At 36.6% G+C, this 24,265-nt stretch overlaps 2 protein-coding genes across 2 annotated transcripts; both read right to left on the bottom strand.

Moving 5' to 3' along the window:
• Positions 1 to 2,639: 2,639 nt before the first annotated feature.
• Positions 2,640 to 5,440, bottom strand: GCK72_013588 (uncharacterized protein; the record flags this gene model as incomplete). The annotated part of the gene is made up of 8 exons (XM_053729899.1): positions 2,640 to 2,779; positions 2,831 to 3,161; positions 3,234 to 3,337; positions 3,842 to 4,169; positions 4,285 to 4,393; positions 4,441 to 4,574; positions 5,147 to 5,220; positions 5,335 to 5,440. 8 exons carry the CDS (start codon positions 5,438 to 5,440, stop codon positions 2,640 to 2,642), a joined length of 1,326 nt encoding a protein of 441 aa, XP_053584671.1.
• Positions 5,441 to 20,348: 14,908 nt separating this feature from the next.
• Positions 20,349 to 23,493, bottom strand: GCK72_013587 (uncharacterized protein; the record flags this gene model as incomplete). The annotated part of the gene is made up of 11 exons (XM_003103401.2): positions 20,349 to 20,461; positions 20,550 to 20,693; positions 21,089 to 21,263; positions 21,356 to 21,474; positions 21,578 to 21,771; positions 21,883 to 22,110; positions 22,237 to 22,601; positions 22,717 to 22,822; positions 22,869 to 22,949; positions 23,102 to 23,214; positions 23,290 to 23,493. 11 exons carry the CDS (start codon positions 23,491 to 23,493, stop codon positions 20,349 to 20,351), a joined length of 1,842 nt encoding a protein of 613 aa, XP_003103449.2.
• Between the last annotated feature and the right edge of the window lie 772 nt (positions 23,494 to 24,265).

Raw genomic sequence — 24,265 nt, 5'->3', positions numbered from 1 at the left:
AACTTGTTAACAACCTCTTTTTATTACTCAAAGCACCAATGCTCATCGTTATTTTTAGTCTCGCCATCAAACGGACGGCAATTTTCTTTGAAATAGTGACAAGTATTACTTGTTGGCACACTTTTCTTTTCTTTTGTGATGTGCTCCAATGGTCTTTGAGACTTTTGTCGGGAGCAATGCACAACGAAGACACACGGAGCAAACAGTATGTTCCTCGCGTGGCTAGTTCGAAAACAAGGGTTCAAAATTTTCAGATGGGTCAGAAATTTTGAACTTCGAAGAAATGCCTTATGTACTGATAGAATATTGTAATCTGAAGTGTGTACAGATTTGAAAAATCGTATTTTGCAGACAGTGATAGGTCTCCTGCTGATTAATACGCTTATTTATGATGAAATCAATAAATCATATCACTTTTCGAACTTTTCCCGAGAAATTAACACATGTGTACACACAAAACCTTAAAGAATGTTACCTACGTTAACGTAAATACTTCGCGTAAGTGTGGATTTACGGTAAACAACACGCGCCGCCGTTATTCCGGAGTGTCGTTGCAAAGGTTTTCAGTTAATTTTTATTAGTTTCTTCGTGTTCGTTCGATAAAAAACGTAAAGATGTCAGAAGCGGAGCCAAAAACACGAAAAAAGTGAGTTACTTATTTAAATTATCCTATTTTAAATTTTATATAGTCAAGACGTGTCAAAAATACATATTTCAGACACATGGAATTCACACCAATGACTCCGGAAACAACATTTCAGTATGCCGACCTCAATATCAAGCATATCAACCCAGAAAAGTGAGTTGTTACTGAAATATTTGTAAAATTTATCATTTATTCTTTTTCAGCACGTTAGCAATGGTGAAACGAGCGATTCGAATGGGTTACGACGCCGTTGCTATCAATATGGAATTAGGAGACATTTCTGATTATTATACAGAGGTTTGGGTTGAAAATAGTATTCTAAAATCTAGATATTTTTGTTTTGCAGCTTGATGCGCTGTGGACTCCCGCAAACCAATCTGGTACAGATGGTGAACCACCGAAAAAGAAAAAGAAGAAGCAACAAAGAAAAGACGAATTGGCTGATGGAATTGCCGGAATTTTAGTAAGAACATTGATTTCTTACCGAATTCGGCCGAATACATAAATATTCAAATTTTCAGAAGAAAAAGTTAATTCCTCCACCACATTATGTTGATATCTCACAACTGAACACTTCCGATCTCGAAAAACGTGGAAAAGTATTTCGTCAATTCAGCAGAGTCACTTTCACTGCCAACGAACAAGTCGTTATTAACAAAGTATTCATTCATCCAACTATTCTTGTAAGATTCCTATTTAAGAAAATCACCTAAATTAATTCTTTCAGTCTTACGACATCGTCGCCATTCGTCCGGGAGAACCAGCAGTTCTGGATACGCTGGCTAGGAAAACTGAGCTTTTCGACATTATCACCATCGATCATTTAGAAGAAAAAAGAGTGAGTTATTGAGTAGAAAACGAGGAAAGCATGCTGAATTGTAGGGGAAGTGGCTGTCAATGTCGAAAGTTATGGATCGAATTCGAAACGACGGAGTTTTCTATGAAATTGCATATGCGGAAAGTTTGATGCCAGCGACTAGAAGAAATGTAAAACAAATTTCAAAACAGAAGAAATTGAAATTATTTTAACAGCAAAACAGTAAATTTGTTTCCAGACCCTTTTCAATGGCCGAGTTCTCATTCGATCTCTCAAATCAAAAAACGTAATCTTCTCCTCCGGCGCCGAAACAATGCTCGATCTCCGTTCCCCCGTCGACGTCATGAATATGTCTTTACTTTGGGGAGTTGCCAACAACGAAGCAAGAAAAATGATTTCCGGATTCCCGAAGAACCTTCTCCTTCAAGCGGAATGTCGTGGAACTGGAAACGGAGATGTATGTTCGATGAAGTTGAGTGAAGCGGAAAAATTGGCGGGAATTCATAAAGAAGACGAAGAAAAAGATACAGAAGGAGTTAAAAATGGAGAGGAGAAAGAAGAAAAAATAGAGAAAGTAGTACCACCGCCGATTGATGTTAGAATGAACCATTCACAATATCAAGCTCTTCTGCAAGCAACGAAAAATGCAAATGAAATGGTGAGTTGTTGGAAAAACATTACATTTAGTTTCCTTTTCGGTGAAGTTGGTTTAATGGTAAAAGTTATCGAAACAACGAAATTGCGCATTCATATATGCAGTACAATCAGCTATTCCGGCTGTAAAACCTTCAAAAAACATCAATCTAACTCTTACTTCAGATGAAAAGGATCAAAGCATCCAAAGCAGCATCTTCTTCCTCCGATTCCAACGCTCCCACCACGTCGTCATCATCTTCGTAACCCACATTAGCATTATGAACTTATTCAATTTCTCTTCATTTTGTTATGATTTTTTGTTTCTTGTTACTGTTATCGTTTCCATTTTGCCGCCACCATTTCCCCACTTTCATCCCAATTGTTTCATTCACTTTTCTGTTTTCTCTATCAATCGGTTTTATTCAAATTCAATAAACAAAAGAAAGAAAATAAAAATTAGAAAAACGTTTGCATAGAGAAAAAAGGTTTTTTGTTGTTTTTCCTTTCATGAAAAATAAATATGTTTGTCTAAATATCAGATCAAACTGCCAACTGATCCATTGTCTGTTGAAGCATCTTATCGATGAAGGCGTCAACTGTCTTCACTCCGCCGTCGTCATTTCCATTCAAAATTGGAATTTCTGGATTCGATGGAGCATCGGACATTAGTTTTATGGTTCCTGAAACAAAATAGCGTTGAATTATTAAAAAAAAAAAAAAGGGAAACTGACCGAAAGAAACTCGTCTTCCTCTGTTATGAGGAGCCGCGAGTCCTCCAGGAGTCGGTGGTTCAGATATAAGAGAAGGAGACACTGAATCATTAACAGAATCAGGACGAGAGAATTTCGGAGATGGAGGATTCATTGATAGAAGACGTGAAAGTGATGGATATGTTCCATCCGGAAAGATATGAGCAATATCGACATGATGAACTGCGTCTCCGACACGGAAACCGACTTTTTCGTATTTCAAAGCAGTCGAACAGAAGACGGTTGCATCGAAAACTCGAGCCTCGATTTCCTTGGATTTGAAGAAAATTGTGCCGAATGGGACGAATGAGATCTGGAAAATTTCTCTATTTTGAACTAATAAATTCCAGAAATGATCTGAAGTTTAGACTAAATTAGAACTAACCGAGTACTGAAGATGTGGATGCTCGGAGAGCACTTGGACTGCTTGTTTCAATGAAACTGCAAGATATGGCCAAATGAAACGCATTGGTCGATCCGCTTCGTCTCCTGAAACTCTCTTTTTTTCGTGTTTCAAAAATATGGTTTTTACACTTCAACTTGCTTGGAATTTCTTTGGAACTATCCAGGACTTTTTTTTGAAATCTCTGCACAATTTGGCTTCAGGATGTTTCAAAAAAAACATTCGAAATTGGATTCACTGTCAAAAAATGGACGATTTCTCATTTTTCCGAAACTTTTTGAAGAGACGGAGAAGGATAAGTCATTATTACTGGCTCATCACTCTATTTTCATTTTATTGGCTTCAGCATGAGGGGTTTCAGAATGACTGTACTGAACTAGACATTTCAGTTAACAACCTTTCCGAGTTATCATTTCAACAGCAACTTAAATTGTTAGTTAACATGCTAGGAAAATTTCCATTATTTTTCTACAATCAATTTTTCCGTTTTTGAGTTACCGTGCGCCTGTCAACAATGAAAACTTTTTTTTTTTCACAAACTCATTTTTAGTTTCTTGATTTTTCAAATTGTTATTCCAGCAAAAACAAACCTTCTAACTCATCAACACAAATCCTGGCAGCGAACTCGATTTGTGTATCACTGAATCTCTGAACATGCAATCTGACAGGTTCACTTGTCAACAGAATTCCTCCAGTCCACTCGTAACAACTCTCGAAATGAGGCTTCAAAAGTCGACAGATCTCTCGAAAAGTCGAGTCGTCTGGTCCAGAGAGCGGGAAATTCAATTGAGCAATGAATTGAATCTCTCCTTCCAATGGATCAGCTGTCCAGTGGAGTACCGGTGGTTTGCTGGTCAATTGTTCGTCGTCATCAGAGATTGCACACGCTGTCACTTTGGCGAAACTGTCGATTTGATTCTGGAATTATACACAATTTATTACTGTTTCAGAAAGGTATTGAATCGTGGTTTATTATCTTCTATCGGTAGACGCGATAAATTAGTAGGCGTGATAAAAATGATAATTTTCTCACTTTCAAGTTATCATTGAGTGTGAGCAAGCTGTAATTGATTGCTGGAATGGTCCTCCACTCGTTCAACTGGTCCAATCTATCATTCTTCCAATCGTTCTCCGGTAGCTTACTGTAAAATTTGGATATTCATATGCCTTCTTTTCAGGATATACTCACTTGACACGGTCAATAGCGACTTGATTCAAGTCATGAGCTCTTCGATATTCGGTCTTCACGAGATCATCGAAGAACTTCTCGTCGTTCTCACTCCATTCCTGCTTTACAATGAACAACGAAATATTCTTCTCAACCTGGAAATTTTGTCGTTTTATTAAAGGAGGACTGAAGTCATATATTTTTATTTTAGATTCTGATACTTCAGAAAATTCTGAACAACTTTCATCATTGGAGCATGTTCTAAAAATCGCTCTAAATGCCCTAAATTCACGTTTTCCCTGCTCAAATTGAGCTTTCGTGGAAGAGTTTTCTCACGCGAATTTTTGCCCCCGTGTAGTCCTCTCGGACAAAATTAATTCTTTTAATTTCTCGATTTTTCGTTTTTTTGCCTTTTTCAACAAATGTTCGTGTTTTTTACGATATAAATTGAAAAAAACACGGAATTTTGTTGAAAAAAGCAAGAAAACGAAAAATAAAAAAAAATAAATAAATAAATTTGTCCGAGAGGACTACACGGAGGGAGAAATTCGCGTGGAAAAACTCTTCCATCTAGGCTCCTTTTGAGCCGGGAAAACGTGAATTTAGGGCATTTAGAGCAATTTTTAGCACATGCTCCAATGATGAAAGTTGTTCAGAATTTTCTGAAGTATCAGAATCTGAAATAAAAAAATATGACTTCAGTCCTCCTAGTAGGGTAGTTCCTCACATTTGCAAGAAAATATCTGACTGCAAAACGGAGATTGGCGTCGCGAAGATCTTCAACTCCAACGACAAGGTTACCTGAAACATTATTACGGTTTCAAGAGTATTTTATATTCGGATAAAGTATCCTAGATTCTCTTTTAAGCTTTATTAAAAAAAAATAATGTAATGATTTTCATATATGTAACAAACCTGTGAATGGTGGTGGTCTGTACTCATCAAAAACTCTTTCGGGGCTCAATTGAAGAATTCCGGCCAATGAATCCCGGAGGATCGAATTGTGAGCAATTGCGAACATCCCTATTCACCAAAACTCTCTTTCGGTCAAGTTCGATTTTTGTATTTCTGAAGACAAAACGGTATAAACATTGAGCAATAAAAGTGATGTGAAGAAGGAAAGAAGAAATCAGAAATATTTCTGCAGCTGAAAATGAATGTCAATTGCACATGTCCTTATAGGACATTTTTGGATAAAAAGAGAATGAAAAAGAGGAGAAGATAGAATGCAAAAGGAAATGAAAGAAGAAAGGAAATCGAAATATTTTGGTCGAGATTTTTCAGCTTGGATCTCTTTTTTCGCTTCCGAGAGCTGATGATAGTATCTGAAATTGGCGACTGTGTTATTTCGTTTAGTTACATAAAAATGGTTGAAGTGTTGAACCAGAAAAAGTACATGGTCTATACTGTAACAACGAGAAAAAATATATGTTTCATACAAAAAACAAGTTTCAGACAGATCTCACTCATCTGGTTCTAGTCTTCTCTTCAGTACATTTTCCAGGTTGACCAAAAGCAGTCCGACTAAAAACTTGAGAAATAAACCGAAAAGTGAAAGAGAAAAGTTTGAGTAAACTCAGAGCTAACAGACACATACTCATGGATAAATTCAAGCTCGTTTTCTCTCTCTCCAGAAAAGAGAAATGACGGGGAGAAAGGGAGAGCTCGTATCAACACTAAACGCGGAAATTAATAGGCAGACACACACGGAGGCAACTGAAAAAAGAAAAGAAAATGAAAGGAAAACGAAGACTACAAGTTGAAATACACACGAAAAAAATAGAAAAAGAAGGGGAAGATGAAAAGGAGAGGAGAATGGGAATGTCGTTGCAATTTGGGAAGTTGTTGACATCGGGAGCTGAGTTGAGAAGAAGAGGAAGTGTTGAACAGAATATACGAGTGTTCGGAGAGAGAGATTTTTAAATTCTATTATGTATTCTCTGGAGGAGTCTCGAAGAGTTCAAGAAGAGTGATGGTCAGTGGTAGGAAAATGAAAATTAGGAGTTATTAGATTAGGTTTAGTTCCGAAGAACATCTGAATTTGGATAGAGGGGCCAAAATCCTATTGCTGACTGGGAATGTTACTGATCTTATCCAGTTTCTCTGAAACTGTAATTTTTCTTCAAGATCTTCCAGTTGCTCTCGGAAAGAACACTAATGCAATCTTTCTGGGTTCAAAAGCAGCAGCAGACCTACGAAACGTTTGTCATATTTTCATGACAACCTGAAGGGAATCCAAATTGAAGTTCGAATGACCTGTAATTTATTAGTACTGTAATGAACTAGTGATTTAATATTCGCAACACGTTTTCTCTCTTGAACCTTGGAGTTTTTTCCGGTTTTATTCAAAATCACTGTCAGCTATTTTTGCAATGCACAAAAAGAAGTCATTAGCAATACTGCTGGTTCAATTATAACTAGAACATACTGAGACGGGAATTAAAATTGGAATTTTTCTCAAAAACCAAATATAATCGGGTCTACTTTTGAACAGTAGTTTGAGGATGAAACTATTAACCATTTGCATTCATTCATTTGAATTTTTCTGAACTGAAAACCAATAGAAAATTCTAATGCCCTATGAAGGAAGAAGAAGATGAGTGAGAAAATTGAATAGAGATACAAATTCTTATGAATAGATGACGGAAATCTGAAATTGTGCACGAATAGAAAAGAAAAAGAGAAGCGGATGATGAGATTCATGGAGTAAAATAATTGGGTGAGCAATAGAAAAGGGCATTTCTCGAAGAGAATGTAAATTTAGATATCTGAATCTAGGGAATGAAATAAAGAGTTTAGATTCATGCCCTTCGGTCTTACATCTTCTGATCACTTCTCACAACTATAATTATATGAAACCAAAAATAGAAAATGGAGAAGACGAAAAATAAAATAAGTGGCTCAACTAGTTGAAAAAGAGGAGAAAAAAGTATGCGAGGAGAAACAAGCAATTAATAATTTATGAAGAAAAGATTGAGACACGATGGACTATTTCTCCCACAGATTTCTCAGACGTTTTTTCTTTTTTTATGAGTCTGAGATTCCCAAAAGAAGGAGACGTCGTTGAAATGTTTGAGGAGACGTCGAGACGGACGAAATGATGAATAAATGAATTTTCATGAGATGCATTGAGAAAAGAATTTTTGGATTGGATTTCGTTGCACTTTCTAGTGCTTTTGGTTTTCCTGATCTTCATATTTTTTGAGGTACAAGAAATCGAATACCAATTTTGGAGCCCAAAAAGGTATTCATAGTTAACATTATCTGCATTCTGTAACAGTAACTTCTCTCAATTTCAGCTTGACCTTAATTACCAGACAAGGAAAACGTCTAGTTAAAAACAGAGTATCTTATAGCATTAATTTGGTCAGTCAAAAATTGTCCACATTTGTGAAAAAAATGATGACCCTGAAAAAAAGCAGAGCTCACAACAAGAAGATGGGAACCTTAAAAACTAGGACTCGCGAAGATCTTGCGAAATTAATGGGCGAAATCTATGTACATACGAACGACATATCTGTGATTCATAGTCTGTATAATAATAAAGAAGTCATGAAACAGTAACCAGTTTCAATAAAGTATCCTGCACAGGCATTTCATCAAAAAGGAATAAAAAAGTATTTTCCTAAAATGAACTTTTCGAACTCGAAACCAATCAGTATTTCCCCAATAAATAATTGGTCATTTGTCCTTTCCTCTCTCAAAAAGTCCTTATCTGACACGCATCTGAATACATTTCCCTCTCGAGTTATGACGTGAGTAATGGCTTCTTCCTACTTGTGCAGAAAGAGATCCCGGGTTGTCTGCATAAGTTATGTCGTTATTTTTGATGGCTCGACTCGGCTTTGAGTGGCACTTTCTTCACTCAAAACGAGACCTCTTTCAAGGAAAACGACCGAAAAGAGTACCTTCGTGTATAAAAAACAAGAAGATGACGGAAGGTAATCGAGAGAATTCGGATGGAATTGAGTTGATGTGAGTGGGCAGGAGAGAACAGGAAACGGATGATTTCTGATTTCATGGGGATAAATTTATAGCTATGTCAATAACTCGTACTCATCCCAGTCCAGTGTTATGAGAATTCAGAAACAGGTTTGAAAAAACCTATTCTTCCTGACTTCAAAAAAAACTGCGAAGCTCAAAACACATATCGAAATTACCACTAATATAGAGAAAACAACGCTAAAAATAAATTGAATTTCATGATGATGGGATGGTTGAATTCCAATTTCCAACATATTAATCATAATTATATAGCTAGTTTTCTACTCAAATAGAATTCAATTTTCGAATTGAAAAGAGAGAAAAAGACGAGTTAAAAACAAACATCTGGAGTTGATGACTGATGAGGAATTTCAGAAAAGTGACAACGTAGATCAGGAAGAGAATGGAAATGTACAACTTCATGCACACAACTTCCTCTTTCTTAACAGTGTCAAACGGAAAACTCCAAAATTCAGAAATATGAGAAGGGGCAACGATGAAACCTCGAATGAATTGAGAGCATGAATCAAGAAATCTTGTGTAAAGAAGAAACCTATTTTCTCTCTTCTTTCGCCTATAACCGGATTCCATTCTCCTTCTTTCTTCTGGTTTTTCCAGCTGCTCTTTCACTGCTGCTCATAGCCTCCGCATAAATTAGACGCGGCTCGGCGAGCAGCACCGCCAATCTCGGATTGGTTTGGTTCTGGTTGGATTGCTCTTTTATGGCGGACAACTAAGAAAAAAGGCAGAGCATACACGGGTTGTTAGGAGAGAGAAAAAACATAGAAATGACTACTTTTATAGGCAATCAGAAGGCGGGGCGGAGTCAGTGAGTGAGTGGAGAAAGGGGAATAAAAGAAGTTAGGCGATATTTATTTCAGATGAAAAATATGAGAAAAGAGGGATTGATGTCGGGACCCCTAGATTCTCTAGAGTCTCCGGTAAATCGGTGTATAAGGGTTCAGTGGTATTTGTTTATTGAAGGAATATATATCGAAGTAATATAAAAGGGGGTGAAGAAAGGGAAGAAAGCGAAGGGGAGACGAAATCACGGGAGAGTTGGATGGGAATCAAACTGTGCTTCGGGGAAGCAGTAAATCATGCCAAAGTACAGAATACAAGAGTATTTATAGTCAAGAAGACCGGTGCCTAATTGTTGCCAAATTGTTGCGTTGCCAAGGCCATCCTTCGTCCTCAAAAAACCATAAGAAGGTAATTGACGTGCCGATGCGGGAAAGCAATTGAGGCGAAACGAGAAGGTTTCGCTTGAGTAGGTGGGAGGATAATTACTTCAATAGATGGAAGGGAGGGCACGATTCGGAGGAAAGTGAAAGTGGTTGAAGATGGAAAAAATGATGCAACAATTATAGAATAATTATGGAACAATTATAAATCGCGTCCGCTGGGCGCGACACTCCCGGGCGGCAATGATTGTGTGATAAGAGATAGAGCAAGAAAGAGTGGAAGGGAAAAACAGCTGACTGGGGAAGAAAGGGAATTGAAAAAAATGGGAAACTTGGGGAATGCTTTTAAGAAAATTACATAAAAAGTTTCAAGGAACTGGGGAAGATAATGTGATACAATAAAAATACATAAAAGAAAAATGGCGGATTTCCGTCATCTTCCGGCGCCTACGCGATCGAGACGGCGGGTATAAAAGAGCTACTGTATTTTATTTTATCATCATTGGAAATGATTTTTTCATATTTCTTTCCGCTGCTTATTCTGTTTTCTGTTTCTATTGATGGTTCGGTTGTAGTTTTGGTGACGTTTTCGGCAGATCTCTTTTGACCTTCAGGTTTTTCGAATTGTCTATCCACAACGTTGCTTAGTGCAGGATGAAAATCTCCTCTCAAGTTTTGGTCAAATGATGTGGTCGTAGTCGAGGGTGGTTTAGTTGTTGGGGTTGTCTCTCTTGCTACAGTAGTTTTCGGCTGGGTTGTGGTTGGCTTGGTGATTTTTTCGGTTGTAGTTGTAGTTACCGTTGTAATTGGTGGTTGTCGTTTACTTGTAGTAGTCATTTGAATGGTTGTTGTTGATTGTGTCGTAGAGACTGTTGTACTTACTGTAGTTGAGACTGTTGTAGTTGGGGTTTCAGTTGTGGTTTTCTTTTGTTTTGTTGTAGTAGTGCTGGTAAGCGGCGTGGTTTCCGTTGTTGAATTTGGCTGTGGTGGCGTGGTTTGGTGAGGTACTATTCCTGGTACTTTTGCGAATGGATCTTCTGCTGGGGTTGCTGAGGCTGTAGCCAGTAAGCATAATGCCAAAATCATTGATGGGTATTTCCAAAAACTCATTGGAGAGTTCTTTTTTATCGACATTCTGCAATTATTCACCAATTTGGTTTTAATTTTAACTTGTTTTTCAGTAACGTTTTCATTTGGTTCTTCAACAATAGTTTTATTTATGTTACGTGTCAGGAAACTAGCTATTGACTGTTCAGGTCTATCTTCTTTTTGTTTTACTAATTCTGGTAGTTCTGGTTTGACTTTATCCGTGGTTGGACGGATTTCTAATGGGATGACAAGCTGTAATGGTCTTGTTACTTCTATTGTTTTTCCTGCTTTATTGGATTGAATATTACGACTCTTTTTCTTGGTCGTAGTTCTTACACGTACTGATCTAATTTCGCCATCTCTACCTTTTATAAGTTCAGTAATTATTCCGGTTTTCCATGTTTTACGATTAGTATTTTCCTCTTTCAGAAGTACAACTTCTCCTATTATAGGTTTCACTAAATTAGAAAAGGCTCTATTTTGCTGAGAGATGGTTTGAAAGTTTTTGTTTTGTTGTAAATAGTCTCTATGAAAGACTTGCCAAAATCTTTTAACGTGTTGGCTGACTTGCCGGTAAAGGGATGAATACTCGGAGTACTCGTCTCTTAGTTTATCTTCATCAAAATAAGGAAAGCAAAGTCCTGGAGTAACAATATCAATAGGTCTTAAGACTTTCCAGTCTTCATTATCTTCATCAATGTAAGTTATTGGTCTTCTATTTACTAAACTTTCGCATTGGATCATAATAGTTTCTAGGTCTTTAGTCCTAAATTCTTCATCGCCTAAAGCGTGTTTCAGTGACTTTTTTGTCAGTCCTACTAGTCGTTCAAAGAATCCTCCTTGCCATGGAGATAATGCAGTATTGAAATACCATTTAATTCCTTTACTAGACATTTCTTTATCAAGAGTGCTAATTTTCTTAGTTTCTTCTTGACTTTTCCTATTTTCCAGTTTAGCAATAGCTAGTTCAACGAGAAAATCGTTATCTTTCGTTGAACATTTATCTAGGATTTCAGCAGTCAATTTGAAAGTTGCTGCGTTATCGGAAGTAATCGTATCGGGATATCCTCTACGACTCATAAATCTAGATAGTGCTAATAGGAATTCATCAGTAGTTAAATCTCGGACTAATTCTAAATGAATAAGTCTAGTTGTTGCGCAAGTAAAAAGTGCAATGTGAGATTTTTCAATTTCAGTAGAATTTCTTCTTTGAGTTTTTATGGGTCCCATAAAGTCTACTCCTACATGTTGGAATGGTCTACATTCCGTAGTACGACGTTCTGGGATTTTTCCTGGGGGAGCATCACGAAAACTATGATTGTTATTCTTTCTACAGAGTGAACACTTTTTCAACTCTTTTTTAACTGCAATTTTCCAACGATTTCCAGCGTACTTTTCTAGAATGGCTCCTAAAGTCGTAGCTGGTCCTGCATGTAAAGTATCCTTATGGATTTTACGAATTATTATTCTTGCTAGTTCAGAATTAGTATGAATAACAGGTTTCAATGGAAGGTTATGTGCTCGAAAGTGTTGGTAGACAATTTTATCAGATTTGATTTTTCCGAAAGGTTTTGTTATAAACTTATTTTCTTTTTCATTAGGTAAAATTTTGAACAATTTTTGGTTATTTCTTATCAAAAGTTTTTCAGAAATGTGAAGTTCTTCTAGCATTAATTGGCTACTCATGATGGATTTATTAGCCTCAATTTCAGGGATGTTTAGACCTAATAGTGTTTGATTCTCAGGTTTAAGTTTGTTATAGATTCTATTCTTTAGAAATCTCAGTATGTAAGCAGCTATCCTTTTGGATTTGTCAAAATTATTGAATTTTTCTAAATTTATGATTTCGTTTTCTTTCTCTTTCAAATTTGGTTCTGTTTTAGTAACTAGTGTTACGTAACTTTCAGTAATTACTGGGACGATCAATTTATTGTCTGGTTTAGTACTAGGGTACTCGGGATGATTCTTATTAGCTAGCCAAGATGGTCCGTTGAACCAATTTGTTTCTTTTAGTTCTATTTCGGAATTCGATCCACGTGTTATGTGGTCTGCGGGGTTTTGATCAGTAGGAACGTGAGACAATGAAATTTCGATTGTCGAATTTTTACTTTTTATGTCTTGTAGAGTTGTCCAAATCTCTCTAGTTCTATTTTCTACAAAGACTGGTTGTTTTTCTCCTTTTGGAGTGGAATGGTTTTTAATCTGAGCTAAAGCTATAGATGAATCCGAAATTATTTCAATTGCATTGACTGCAATCTTCATTTGATTTAGAACATATTTCAAGAGTCTTACACCTATCAGGATTCCTAATAATTCAAGTCTAGGTATAGTTAAAGTTTTTATTTTTGGTGCGATTCTTTGCTTTGCAATGAGAAGATGGGTATCAAACTGACCTTCTTCTCCTTCCTTTTTTGTTTTGAGGTACACGCATGCACCATATGTCGTTTCGGATGCATCTGTGAATATCGCTATTCCGACTGGCTCTTCCTTTTGGTAGTCGATATGACGTCTAAATTTCAACGATGAGTTGTCAATTTTCTTGCGGTATTCTATCATTTTTAAGACGGTTTCTTCATTGACAATGTCTGTCCATTTTATGTTGTGGTCAGCAATGCTGCTGATAATCAATTTACCTTCGAGGTATAAAGGTGCAAAGTATTGCAAAGGATCAAAAATAGTTGCAATTTCGCTTACTATTTTGCGTTTATTCATTCTCGGAATTTTGTTTACGTTATATTCAAAGGAAGGTTTTCTTACTTGCATAATATCGCTTTCTAGGTAATAGTTATAACCTAGAATCTTAATGTTTTCATGATTTGTTGTTCTATCTTCTGGGTTAATGAAATTTTCTGGGCAGTTGACACTAAACTCCCGGATGTTCATACCTATTTGTTTAAAATAGTGTTTTGTTTGAGTGTATAACTCTGGTAATTTCTCAATTTCGTCTGTGGTCATGAACATGTTATCTACGTAACACATATTCTCAATAGCTTCTATCAGTTCTTTAGGTGCGTTGGAATGTTGAATTCCATAAAGAATTGCCATAGACAAAAGATACGGAGAACAATTAACTCCGAATGGGAGGTTTGTGAAACGCATATGTCTAATGTTGTCATTAGAAGGTGGCATGTTAGGATCCTTAAGCCATAAAAATCTTAAGGCATCTCTATCTTCTGGATTAACTTCGACTGCATGGAAAGCTTTCTCAATGTCTCCACTGAGAACGTATTTTCCTATTCTAATTCTTAGAAGTATTCCTTGTAAGTCAGGAATCAAGGATGGTCCTTGATGCAGAGCGTTATTCAAGCTTATTTCGCCTCGTTTTTTACTGGAGGCATCAAAGACAGTTCTGACTTTAGTAGTATTACTATTATTGTTGAAAACGAGTTGATACGGGATGTAAAAGCCTATGTTAGGATCGTTATCAATCTCTTCGATGATACTATTATTTTCCATGATTTTGAAATTTTCAATCAAATTATTCCATGCTTCTTTTTGAGAAGTGGATGAGTATTGTTGCTTCAGTCTACAAAAGGCAACTTCTTTGTTATTTGCTAGTTTTTCTCTCTGTCCATGTTTCCATGGAAGAGCGACTATCATTCGCTTAGTGTCGTTGTTTATTTTTACGGTTTTTTCAAAATTTTCGATTAAATCTTGGTTAGTTGGTTCGCTGGTTTCTTCAGTGATACCTATATTTCCTAATTGAAAATATTCTTCGAGGCTTGTTTCTGGGCAAGAGTCTTCGTTTACTCTTGTCATAAGTGCGTGAGTCAGAGTCACGGGTTTTTCATACTTGCCACAAATAAGTGGTCCTAAATGAGTTGCTATCATAAATCTACCTGATGGCAATTTTTCTTTTGCTTCATCAGCCATTAGATTCCAAAATGTATCACATCCTATAAGTGCGACAGGTGCCTCTGGTTTTGTAATATTGATGGTTTTATAATTACCTTCTTCAAGGTATTCTCTATCTTCTTTAGTCAATTCGATCGGGTTAAAAAGATCGGTTAATTTGGGGACAGTGAGTGCTACAACTCTTACAGAAGTTATATCATCTCTATCTATTATAATATCGAATTCTACTTTATTAGAAACTAAAGTAGACTTGTCTTTGCCAAAGACAGAAAGGTCGATTTCAACGTTTTTCTCAACTATTTTCATATTTGCCCTATTTGCATAATCCTCTAATATGAAGGATTGGTCTGCTCCCGAGTCTAGTAAGACTGGGATAGTTTCTATACTCTCATTCACGTAAATTGGCGCGTTTGCTATCATTAGCGATGTGTGATGTGATCCTACTTGGTATCCACTCACTTTATTTGAATTTTGGTTTCGGTTTGGTGCTGACTGACCTTGGTTTCTTTGCTGTGTTTGCCCTTGTGGTTGGTTCCATTGCCCTTTTTGTTGATTCGATTGCCCTTGTGGTCGGGTCCCTTGCCCTTGTTTCCATTGTGGTCTCTGATTTGAGTTTGTGAAGTTTTGCTGCTGGCGATTTCCATTTCCGTTTTGGAATCCTTGGTTTGAGTTTCTGTAATTCTTCTGATAAGAATTCGATTGAGAGTTCTGAGTTTTGAATGAGTTTCCGTTTCTATAGTTTGAGTTTGAGTTTCTGAAGTTTGAGTTTTGAGAGCTTGTGTGATTGTTCCTAGTCAGGTTTTGATTTTTCGGGCAGATTGACATGTTATGTCGTGTGTTGCATTTTCGGCATGCTGGGGTTCTACAGTCTTGGGATCTGTGTCCACTATTCATACAATTAAAGCACAATTGGTTGTTTTTGATGAATTCTCTTCTATCATCAAGTGATGCGACTGTTTTACATTCGTTTGTGGCGTGATTGTTTCTCTGGCAATACTTACATTTTCTTTGTGTTTGCCTAGGATTTGCGTTACTTTGTCTTAGGGCGAAGACTGATTTCTCTTCTTTTTCTGGTTGAAGATTAGATCTATAAGCTAATTCTTCTATCTCGATAATATCATCGAGAGTTTTCAATAGGTCAGTTGTGTTGCTCGGTTTGGCTTTCAAGATTTCTAATAAGGTAGCTTTGGGAATTTTGCTTCTGATTACTGACTGGAAATTTTGCGATTCTATATCGCCAAATGGTTTTAGGGCATTAGTAATTGCTAACATCTCATTATGTAGCGCTCTCAAACTATTCGCAGTTTCTCTAGCTTTTGGTAAACTAGTAAGTTTCTGCCAAAAATGATCGTATTGCTTATTTTCTGCATTATACATCTTGATCAGTCTATTTAGGGCTGTTTTGAATTCAGTACCATCTGTCTTAAATGGTCTGACTATGTCGTAGGCTGCGCCTTTCAAATGTTGTCTTAATATGTTATGCTTCATAACATCTGAGAAATCCTCGTTTTTAGCTACCATTGGGTCGAACATCATGAAGAATGCGGGCCACTCCGCGATATCTCCATAAAAAATAGGGATTTCCATATCTCTACTACTTAACATGTGCTTTTTGGTTTTTTGATGATTTACCTGAATCGGTTGTTGTTCCTTTCTCCATTGTGGGGCTGGTTCATATTCTCTGATTTTGTATCTGTATTCTCCATACTTCTGGACATTTTCCTCATCTGCGACTTCGTTCGCTGTTTCGTGTCTATTCTGGAGACGCTTTTCGATCTCGGAGATTCCTTCTCTGACGGTTGTGTCACCTTTCTCAATTTCTTCGGCATATTTGATTGCTTGTTCTGCAAATGTGGTTCCTATAGGGGCTTGGTAAAGTTCACTCAATCCTTTATAAAGTTCTTCTTTATATGTTTTGTACTGGTCTTTAAATTTTGCTTCTTCTGAGCGAAGAGTAACCATATATTTGCCAAGATAATCCTCAACTGTCTCATTATTGGTGTCTGCTCGGTCTTTGGATGGGACCGCGTGGAGCGTAGTATGCTTAGAACTATGAAGGTTGCTGTTTATTTGTTTTTGTAAGTCAACAATTCTATCTTTTATTTCGCGTACTTCTTCTAAAGAAGACATTTTTCAAAGTTATGGGAAAAGTTTTTTGTTTTTTGGTTTTTAGGATTTTTGTACTAATGATGGATAAACGTTTGATTATAGGTACTGTTTTCGAAGTAACTGATTAAAGCACCGCCGATGAGGTGTGAGGGTTGCCGATATCCGTACGTGGCTTAAGCTATTATAGCTGGCTGTTATAGCGCCGATCAAGGACCGGTATATTCCACTGAGTGGAATGGGACGTACCTGGATAAATCCTCCAATTGCTCGATTTGGTCGATGCACCAATGTCGGGACCCCTAGATTCTCTAGAGTCTCCGGTAAATCGGTGTATAAGGGTTCAGTGGTATTTGTTTATTGAAGGAATATATATCGAAGTAATATAAAAGGGGGTGAAGAAAGGGAAGAAAGCGAAGGGGAGACGAAATCACGGGAGAGTTGGATGGGAATCAAACTGTGCTTCGGGGAAGCAGTAAATCATGCCAAAGTACAGAATACAAGAGTATTTATAGTCAAGAAGACCGGTGCCTAATTGTTGCCAAATTGTTGCGTTGCCAAGGCCATCCTTCGTCCTCAAAAAACCATAAGAAGGTAATTGACGTGCCGATGCGGGAAAGCAATTGAGGCGAAACGAGAAGGTTTCGCTTGAGTAGGTGGGAGGATAATTACTTCAATAGATGGAAGGGAGGGCACGATTCGGAGGAAAGTGAAAGTGGTTGAAGATGGAAAAAATGATGCAACAATTATAGAATAATTATGGAACAATTATAAATCGCGTCCGCTGGGCGCGACAATTGAAAACAAGGGAAATATCGAAGAAGGAGGAGAATGTGTGTCAACGATACTTCTGTTGTTGTTACATGAATTCGTTACGGTTGTCTAGAATTTTGAGCTATATTGGATGCTTTCGAGGAGAAAAAACCGCATAACTTTTGTAGATGAGGAAGACGGTTTTGAAAAAACTACAGTTTTCAAACCTTGAGGTACAAAGAAAAGCTTAATCCAATATTGTATTGTTCGGACAGTCTTGGCGGTCAGATGATGGTCGGATTTACTATTTCCGAAGATCGTATCGTAAATTACATTGGAGTACTTGGGTTGAAGACAGCTCTAGGCCCGTTTGATAACTTTTCGATAATTCTAAAATCGAGAAATAGTTTAGCACAAGATACAGATGTTGGTTCCCGTGAAAGCAACATTAAGATAAGTACTTTTTACCTTGAGCTCTATCTCAACTTGATAGAATCCCAATCTCTAACCTATTTTCAAAAGACTTTGTACCGACACTTCGAAAAAAAACAAAAGGGGTGAAGATGACTTGTGAATTGAAGAATTGACATACACGCCTGGATGTTTGTAACTTGAGTAGCAACGAGAGAGTATGTAAGACAGAGAGACGCAGTCATAGAAAAGAAAAGTGTTTTGATGGAATAAACAGAAAAAGAAGAAAAAATGAAATGGGCACCAAAGTGCTTCTCGTTTTTGAATCTCTGTTTGGAAATAGATTCACGTGAATTCAGAAGAATCAGAAATCTAATAGTCGTTGATTTGTGTTACGGATTTGGTAAACATTGCAGACAATTTGATTGATGAGGTTAAATAGTTATCGTATTTACAGCCGAGAGTTCAAAGTTTTACGTCTGGATAGTTGAGGGAGGAAGAAAAGTGGAATTAAATTGAGAAAAATGGAAGTTTTACCAGACAAACTTCAGGACTGCAATGATTGATTGGAAATGTATTTGATGAAATAGGAGTTAGTACTGAGAAACTATACTGGCACATTAAGATATCATGGCGAAACAGTAATAAACTTGCCTTCATATTTTTGTAAGTTCCAGTTACCGAAATCCGGAATCGAGATTCAATTCTGAACATGCTTTGATTCTGATTTTCAGAGGATTAAAAATACAAAATGAACTGAAATTCTCATGTTTTGAAGTAGGAAAAAGAATAAGTAGAAAAGAGTGGAGAATACAAATTGGTTCAATTTCCAGCACAGAAAGAAAAACGACGAGAAAACAAAAACAGAGTAGAGGGAATAGTGAGAAATGAAGTTGGAGGGAGTTTTGAGTTGATTCGGAGAGTTATCAGGACAACGTGGTTTTCGTTAGAGTGCTCTACCGAAATTGAACAGAAATTAGGACACATGAAGATACGCAAAAAAAAGATGATCTCATAATTAGTTGAAGCCATTTTTTACAAAAAGGAAATCTCAAAAATGAAAATACCAAAAGTACTGTTTCAGGGAGATTTTTGATGAGTTTTGAAGATAATTTTTAATATTCTTCAGTTTAAAAATACTTCAGTTTATGTTTCTCTTTTAATTTTTTGCAAAAGTTTGAACTCTGACAGTTTGTTTTCAATAGGACAGTCTTCACTTCTCCTCCCACAAACCAACAGAATCCATTGTCTAAGAATAGAAATGAAAAACAATGTGTCAAGTGATAAAAACTATAAAAAATATGAAACGAATCGAATCATCAACACAATCACAAGTTGTGCGAACTTTAACTTTTTGTTTCGATTTTCGGTTTGAGGACGTCATTCTGTTCTCACTTCGGATTACTCTCTCTCTCTCTCTTACTTTTATTCTGAAACTAGAATTTTCTAGTTCAGTTTCAAACAGAAGTTATCAATGTTTATGGTATTGTAAAGGTTATTTTTGGATAAGGAAAAAACAGTTTTCTGCAATAAATTATGCACTTGCTGCGATTGTTTTTAACTGTTGCTGAATACGTCTTTGGCCATTTTTAGGGAGAAAAAAACAAAAAGAAAAGGAACTGGATTGAAAGAAAAAGACAATCGAGAATGGAGAAATTGAATTTGATTGCTTCAACATCTTGACTTTGTCTTCTTCTTTTACAACTTCTGAATTCCATCTGAAGACTCACGTCGTCATCTGAAGTACTCCTAACGTCTTCTGAGTATTCTGACGACTACAAAATAAAAAACGAGATGAAGAGGAGGAGAAAAAGGTTTCCGAAATTAGATAGGGTGCCAAACATCTTCTGAAAGAAGAAAAAACCGAGGAGGAGTGGAAAAAAGGAGGAAAAGAATTGATGAATCTTTCAGCGGGGAATACGAGAAAGAAGAAAGTGGTGAAAGGAAAAGGGCAAAATGAATTTTGTTTTACTTTTTTGTGGGTTCAGGTTTTTTTTTCGTGAAGAAATTGCAAAAAGTATGAGACGTCATGTGGGGAATAGAAGATTCAGAATTCGAAAGTGTGAAAAATGATATCAGAGATCTCTTTCCCGAACATCAAAATGTAGGCGACTGCAGATACAAAATGTACTTCTCGTGATTTTTCAAGATGTGCTATGACTTCACAGAGATCAAGAAAATTGAAAATGTCATATATGGTTGAAAATTATGAGACGGGGTTTGCGTGATAGTCGTTTCTTAAAATATCGGAACAGAATTTTGAAATTCACAACCCCAAATTTGTCACTACTGACTTTTGCATACAAGTGATTTTAATTTTGTGGTGAAACAGGTGATTTTTGATTTGTTTAATATCTTTTTCGTTTCATGTTTCCGTAGGGACTAGAAAATTTTCTTGGTAAACTTGATTATATAAAATTAATTTTTATATTCATATGTACAAACACACAAGAAGGGATACCCGTAACAGAACCAAACAGGGGTGAAAGAATCTGGACTAGAGTTATGGATAGAAAAGCTAATTGATTAGATACGAATCCAAGAGATTCATCTGAATATTCTCCTCGTATTGTCAGTTGACCAATTGTTGAAATTGAATTGTTGAAGATGTTGACGGCCTTCGAGGAACGGAACTGGACGAACCATTCGACGGAGTGGACCTCAAAGAGATGATAATGAAACTTTGGGTCAAGGGATATCTAGTTTTTTAAATGTAATAATTTTCCGATAGTTCGAACAAAAACTCACTGAAGTTCACATCGGAAAACTGCGGGGTTTTGAAGAATGTCTGAGATGCAAGTTTGGATAATCTTCTCTCGTCTACATCTACGTCAACTTGAATATGCATTCGACGACTCAGTACATTGATGTGACTGTCTTTGATTCGGAGGACTGAAAACATAGAGATTCATTTGGCTCTATGAGTATTTCGCGGTCTTTTCAGGATATCGAGGTTGTTTGGAAATATCGAGGTTCGAAGGCCATGTATCAGGATCACTTCCAACGCATTTCTTATAACTTTTTACATTATTTTATCAGCTTTCCCATTTATGGTAAATTTATGTAAACAATACCGCGCGCACTGAATCTCATAAATCGAAATTCCTCTCTAATTGTTCTTGAAACATAAATTAATTTTCAGTAAAATGTTTTGACGGTTCCTCCAGATTATGAATATCCGATTATTTTAAAGTGAAGCTCATGATATTGGATGAGGCAACAGTTGGCATCTATTAATAATTCATTCATATTTGTTCTGAAACCGTAACATTTTTTGCATAGCTTACCATGAGGAAGTGGAATTGGCATTCCATTGACCAGTAATCCATTCAGCAGATTTTCCGACAACTGACTAACGAGAAGAGCAATGTCATCAATTTCAGCATCAGAAATATCCACTGTTCCAGTTCTCCGCTTCAGTTCGAATTTCCGAAGTTCCACAGATCCACTCACGTTGTGACCCTGAAAAGCATCATTTTAGAAATGTTCAGTTTCAAGATATTCATTAATGATTAACACATTATTCTCGAGTAAGTTTAGGGTTTTTTTCGTACCTGAATAGACAACTTCGCATCAGCAACTACATCCAGATCTACTACAATAACTTGACGACGATGATTTCCATTCACAGCGAATACAACTACCAAACCACCCATTGACACGGAGATGGTACCTGTAACAATTATTGAAAAAGAGAAGTTTATGAAATCTAGAGCTTCATCATGCAATCATAGACTGTAATTATTCATAAACTCTTTGAAACTGCAATTTCTTACCTCCATTCTTCTCACTAAACAGAACTGCAGGTGCTCTCGTGGCACTCATTGCCAACTCAACAGTTGAATTTGGGTACTGCTCAGCGAGTTGTGGAGCCAAATCAGAAATACAAAAAGAGCCTTCACAAGTTGTTCGGAGAAATGAGGCGACACCTTTGGTTCTTGGAGTGAGCAACACTTTTATGAATCTCTGTCTGGAAATATATTATACGGTTTCGATGAGACCATAGTAATCCCTACTGATTGTCTTTGTGTTTAGACTCTTTTTAATCGTTGTCTTTGTGATTAGACAAGTTAAAACTCACACATAAGCATGATAAAGGAGCGAATTCGGAAGGAAATCCGACACAACCAACTCAATCATCGAGTCTTTACTTGTCACTGAATCGACCACATTCGTTTTGAACGGAGATTTTCCAGGCCATGAAGAGTCGATTGGTCCGAATGGAGTGTCACCTTGTCCCATGTATGAAATCTCTCCCCAAGAGGCAAGATCCACTGTGTTTTCATTGCAAATTGGATGCTCTTTTAGTCTGAAATTATTAAACTTGATACTCAGCTGGATGGGAAAGACGTTGTTACGCATAGAACGTCTTCTCTTTCAAAAAGTTTGCAAATGCTCCATTCGAAACCGAGATAATTTTAAATCACAAATTTACCTGAAGTCAATGAAGAACTTGGATGCCAACGACGAATCAAAAATACTTGCAATATCAATTCTAGACTTTTCATCCCCTCCAACTGATATCATTTTCAATGCATTCGTCTCAAGAGCATCTCCCAATTTACTGGAAGTCTGTGCCTCTGCCAACTTCTCATTCGCATCTTCATCTATATATTTCCTGACTTTCTTGCAAATAATCGATTGAAGCATGTGTCGAACATTATCAGAGACTCCTTGTTTGAATACAGACACTGCTAATCCAAAGAGTCCTCCGTTGTGATTTGTGACTGTTACATCTCGGATTGTGGCGAGGCAAGAGAGTGACGTCACTTTGGCTGAACCGTTTATTCCTTTCTCTATCTGCAAGGAATCACATACTTTTACTGATTCAAAAGCCCGATTAGAAACTAATGCTATTGAGGAAAATAATTTTCTGAAGTTTTAACTTGATTTTTCCAATTAAGTAATATCTTACCGACGATTCCAAATGGAAAGTAAGTCCTTGTGCCAGGATTTCCACCTGTCCTGTCAAATTAAGTGGAACTACAATATTAACTGATCCACTCAAGTCTCCAAGAAGTCTGAAAAGAATAATTTGAATTCAGGCTTCATCTCATTCCAGTCTACCCAATATCCATATTCTGCATGGTCCATGAGATCTTATTTGGTGCCGTCGAATTCAGCTGATGATGTTCAGCGCGTCGGAATCTAAATTCTATGTGATTTATGACAACGTTACAAAAACCATCAATTGTAATAAACATATCATTTACACCTTTCGAGTGGAACTTCTCTTATTTTTATTACCTTCTTTTTGTGTTATTATTGTAATCTACACCCGTTTAATAAGAAAATCTAACCGTGATAAATGGATTCTTGAAATATAGATGATACCCTGATTACTTGGGAGAATATGTTCAACATCTGGGATAACTAGACGAGGAAGTTGATCTGCGAGAAGATTTGCAGCTATCTATAAAATAAATGGCGGCAATGATTTCTTGTTCGGAGAACGATAAGATAGTATGTTCAAGAAACAGTAACTTACATTATTCAAATACGCTAATCCACGTGGTAATATTCTGACACGTACTCCTGGAAGTGTTCGTGGTGCAGCAAGTAAGGGATGGAACACATGAGTGTCACTGTCTATTGAATTGATAAGACTGATGAATAAAGAGAAGAAAAGGAGTATAAATAGAGATATTATGGGCCGATTGAAGCATGACGTCATCAATATCTGAAAATGCATTGAATTTAGAAAATCTGAGAATGGATTTATTGAATAACTGCGAGAGTCTTGAAAAAAAATTTCCAGATCAGAAATATTCTGAAAAATTCTGAAACAGATTCATAGAGATCAGTGACACAATCAATACAACATTTGCAATCGAAAATTGTCTAAACTGACCGTTTATCTTATCCATATATCACAGGTCACACTAACTAATCGAATGGAAAGTGTAAAGAAAAGGGAATAAAAAGTGAGAATAAAGAGTGTCCGTGTAATTGGCTAAATGACTAATGAAGCTGAATCAGAACACAATTTATTCAAAGAAGAAAGGTGTTGATTATGGAGTGGGAAATCTGGAAGAACGAGGGATGAAGAGGAATAGAAAAGGAAAAAAGGGGAAGGCATTTTGGTTTCAAGAAGTTGGTTTCTCAGACTCTGGGTTGATTTTAAAAAGCAGTATAATTATTTTGAAAACGAGAAAATTGTTTGTGTAATCTTCAAAGAAACTTCATATAGATACCAAATTGATTCAAGATACAAGGATTATGGACAGACTCGGTAACAGTTGATCAAATGCGAATCAGGATGTTAACGAGACAGTAAATTAAAATTTGGAAATAAATTCCAAATATCCTCAACTTTCCATCATGTATTGACTTTTGTTGTCTGTAAACTCTAATGCCTGTTAAATATATTCATGGAACATCAGTTACAATAGCTGCGAAAATCGGGTTTGAATTTATTTATGTGATTAAGACACTTAAACTGATGTTCAAATAATCTAAAGCTT

This window comes from Caenorhabditis remanei, chromosome IV, assembly GCF_010183535.1.
Source record: "Caenorhabditis remanei strain PX506 chromosome IV, whole genome shotgun sequence".
NCBI lineage: Eukaryota > Metazoa > Nematoda > Chromadorea > Rhabditida > Rhabditidae > Caenorhabditis > Caenorhabditis remanei.
The sequence above is the reverse complement of the archived record's forward strand: the minus strand, read 5'-3'. Positions and strand labels throughout refer to the sequence as shown.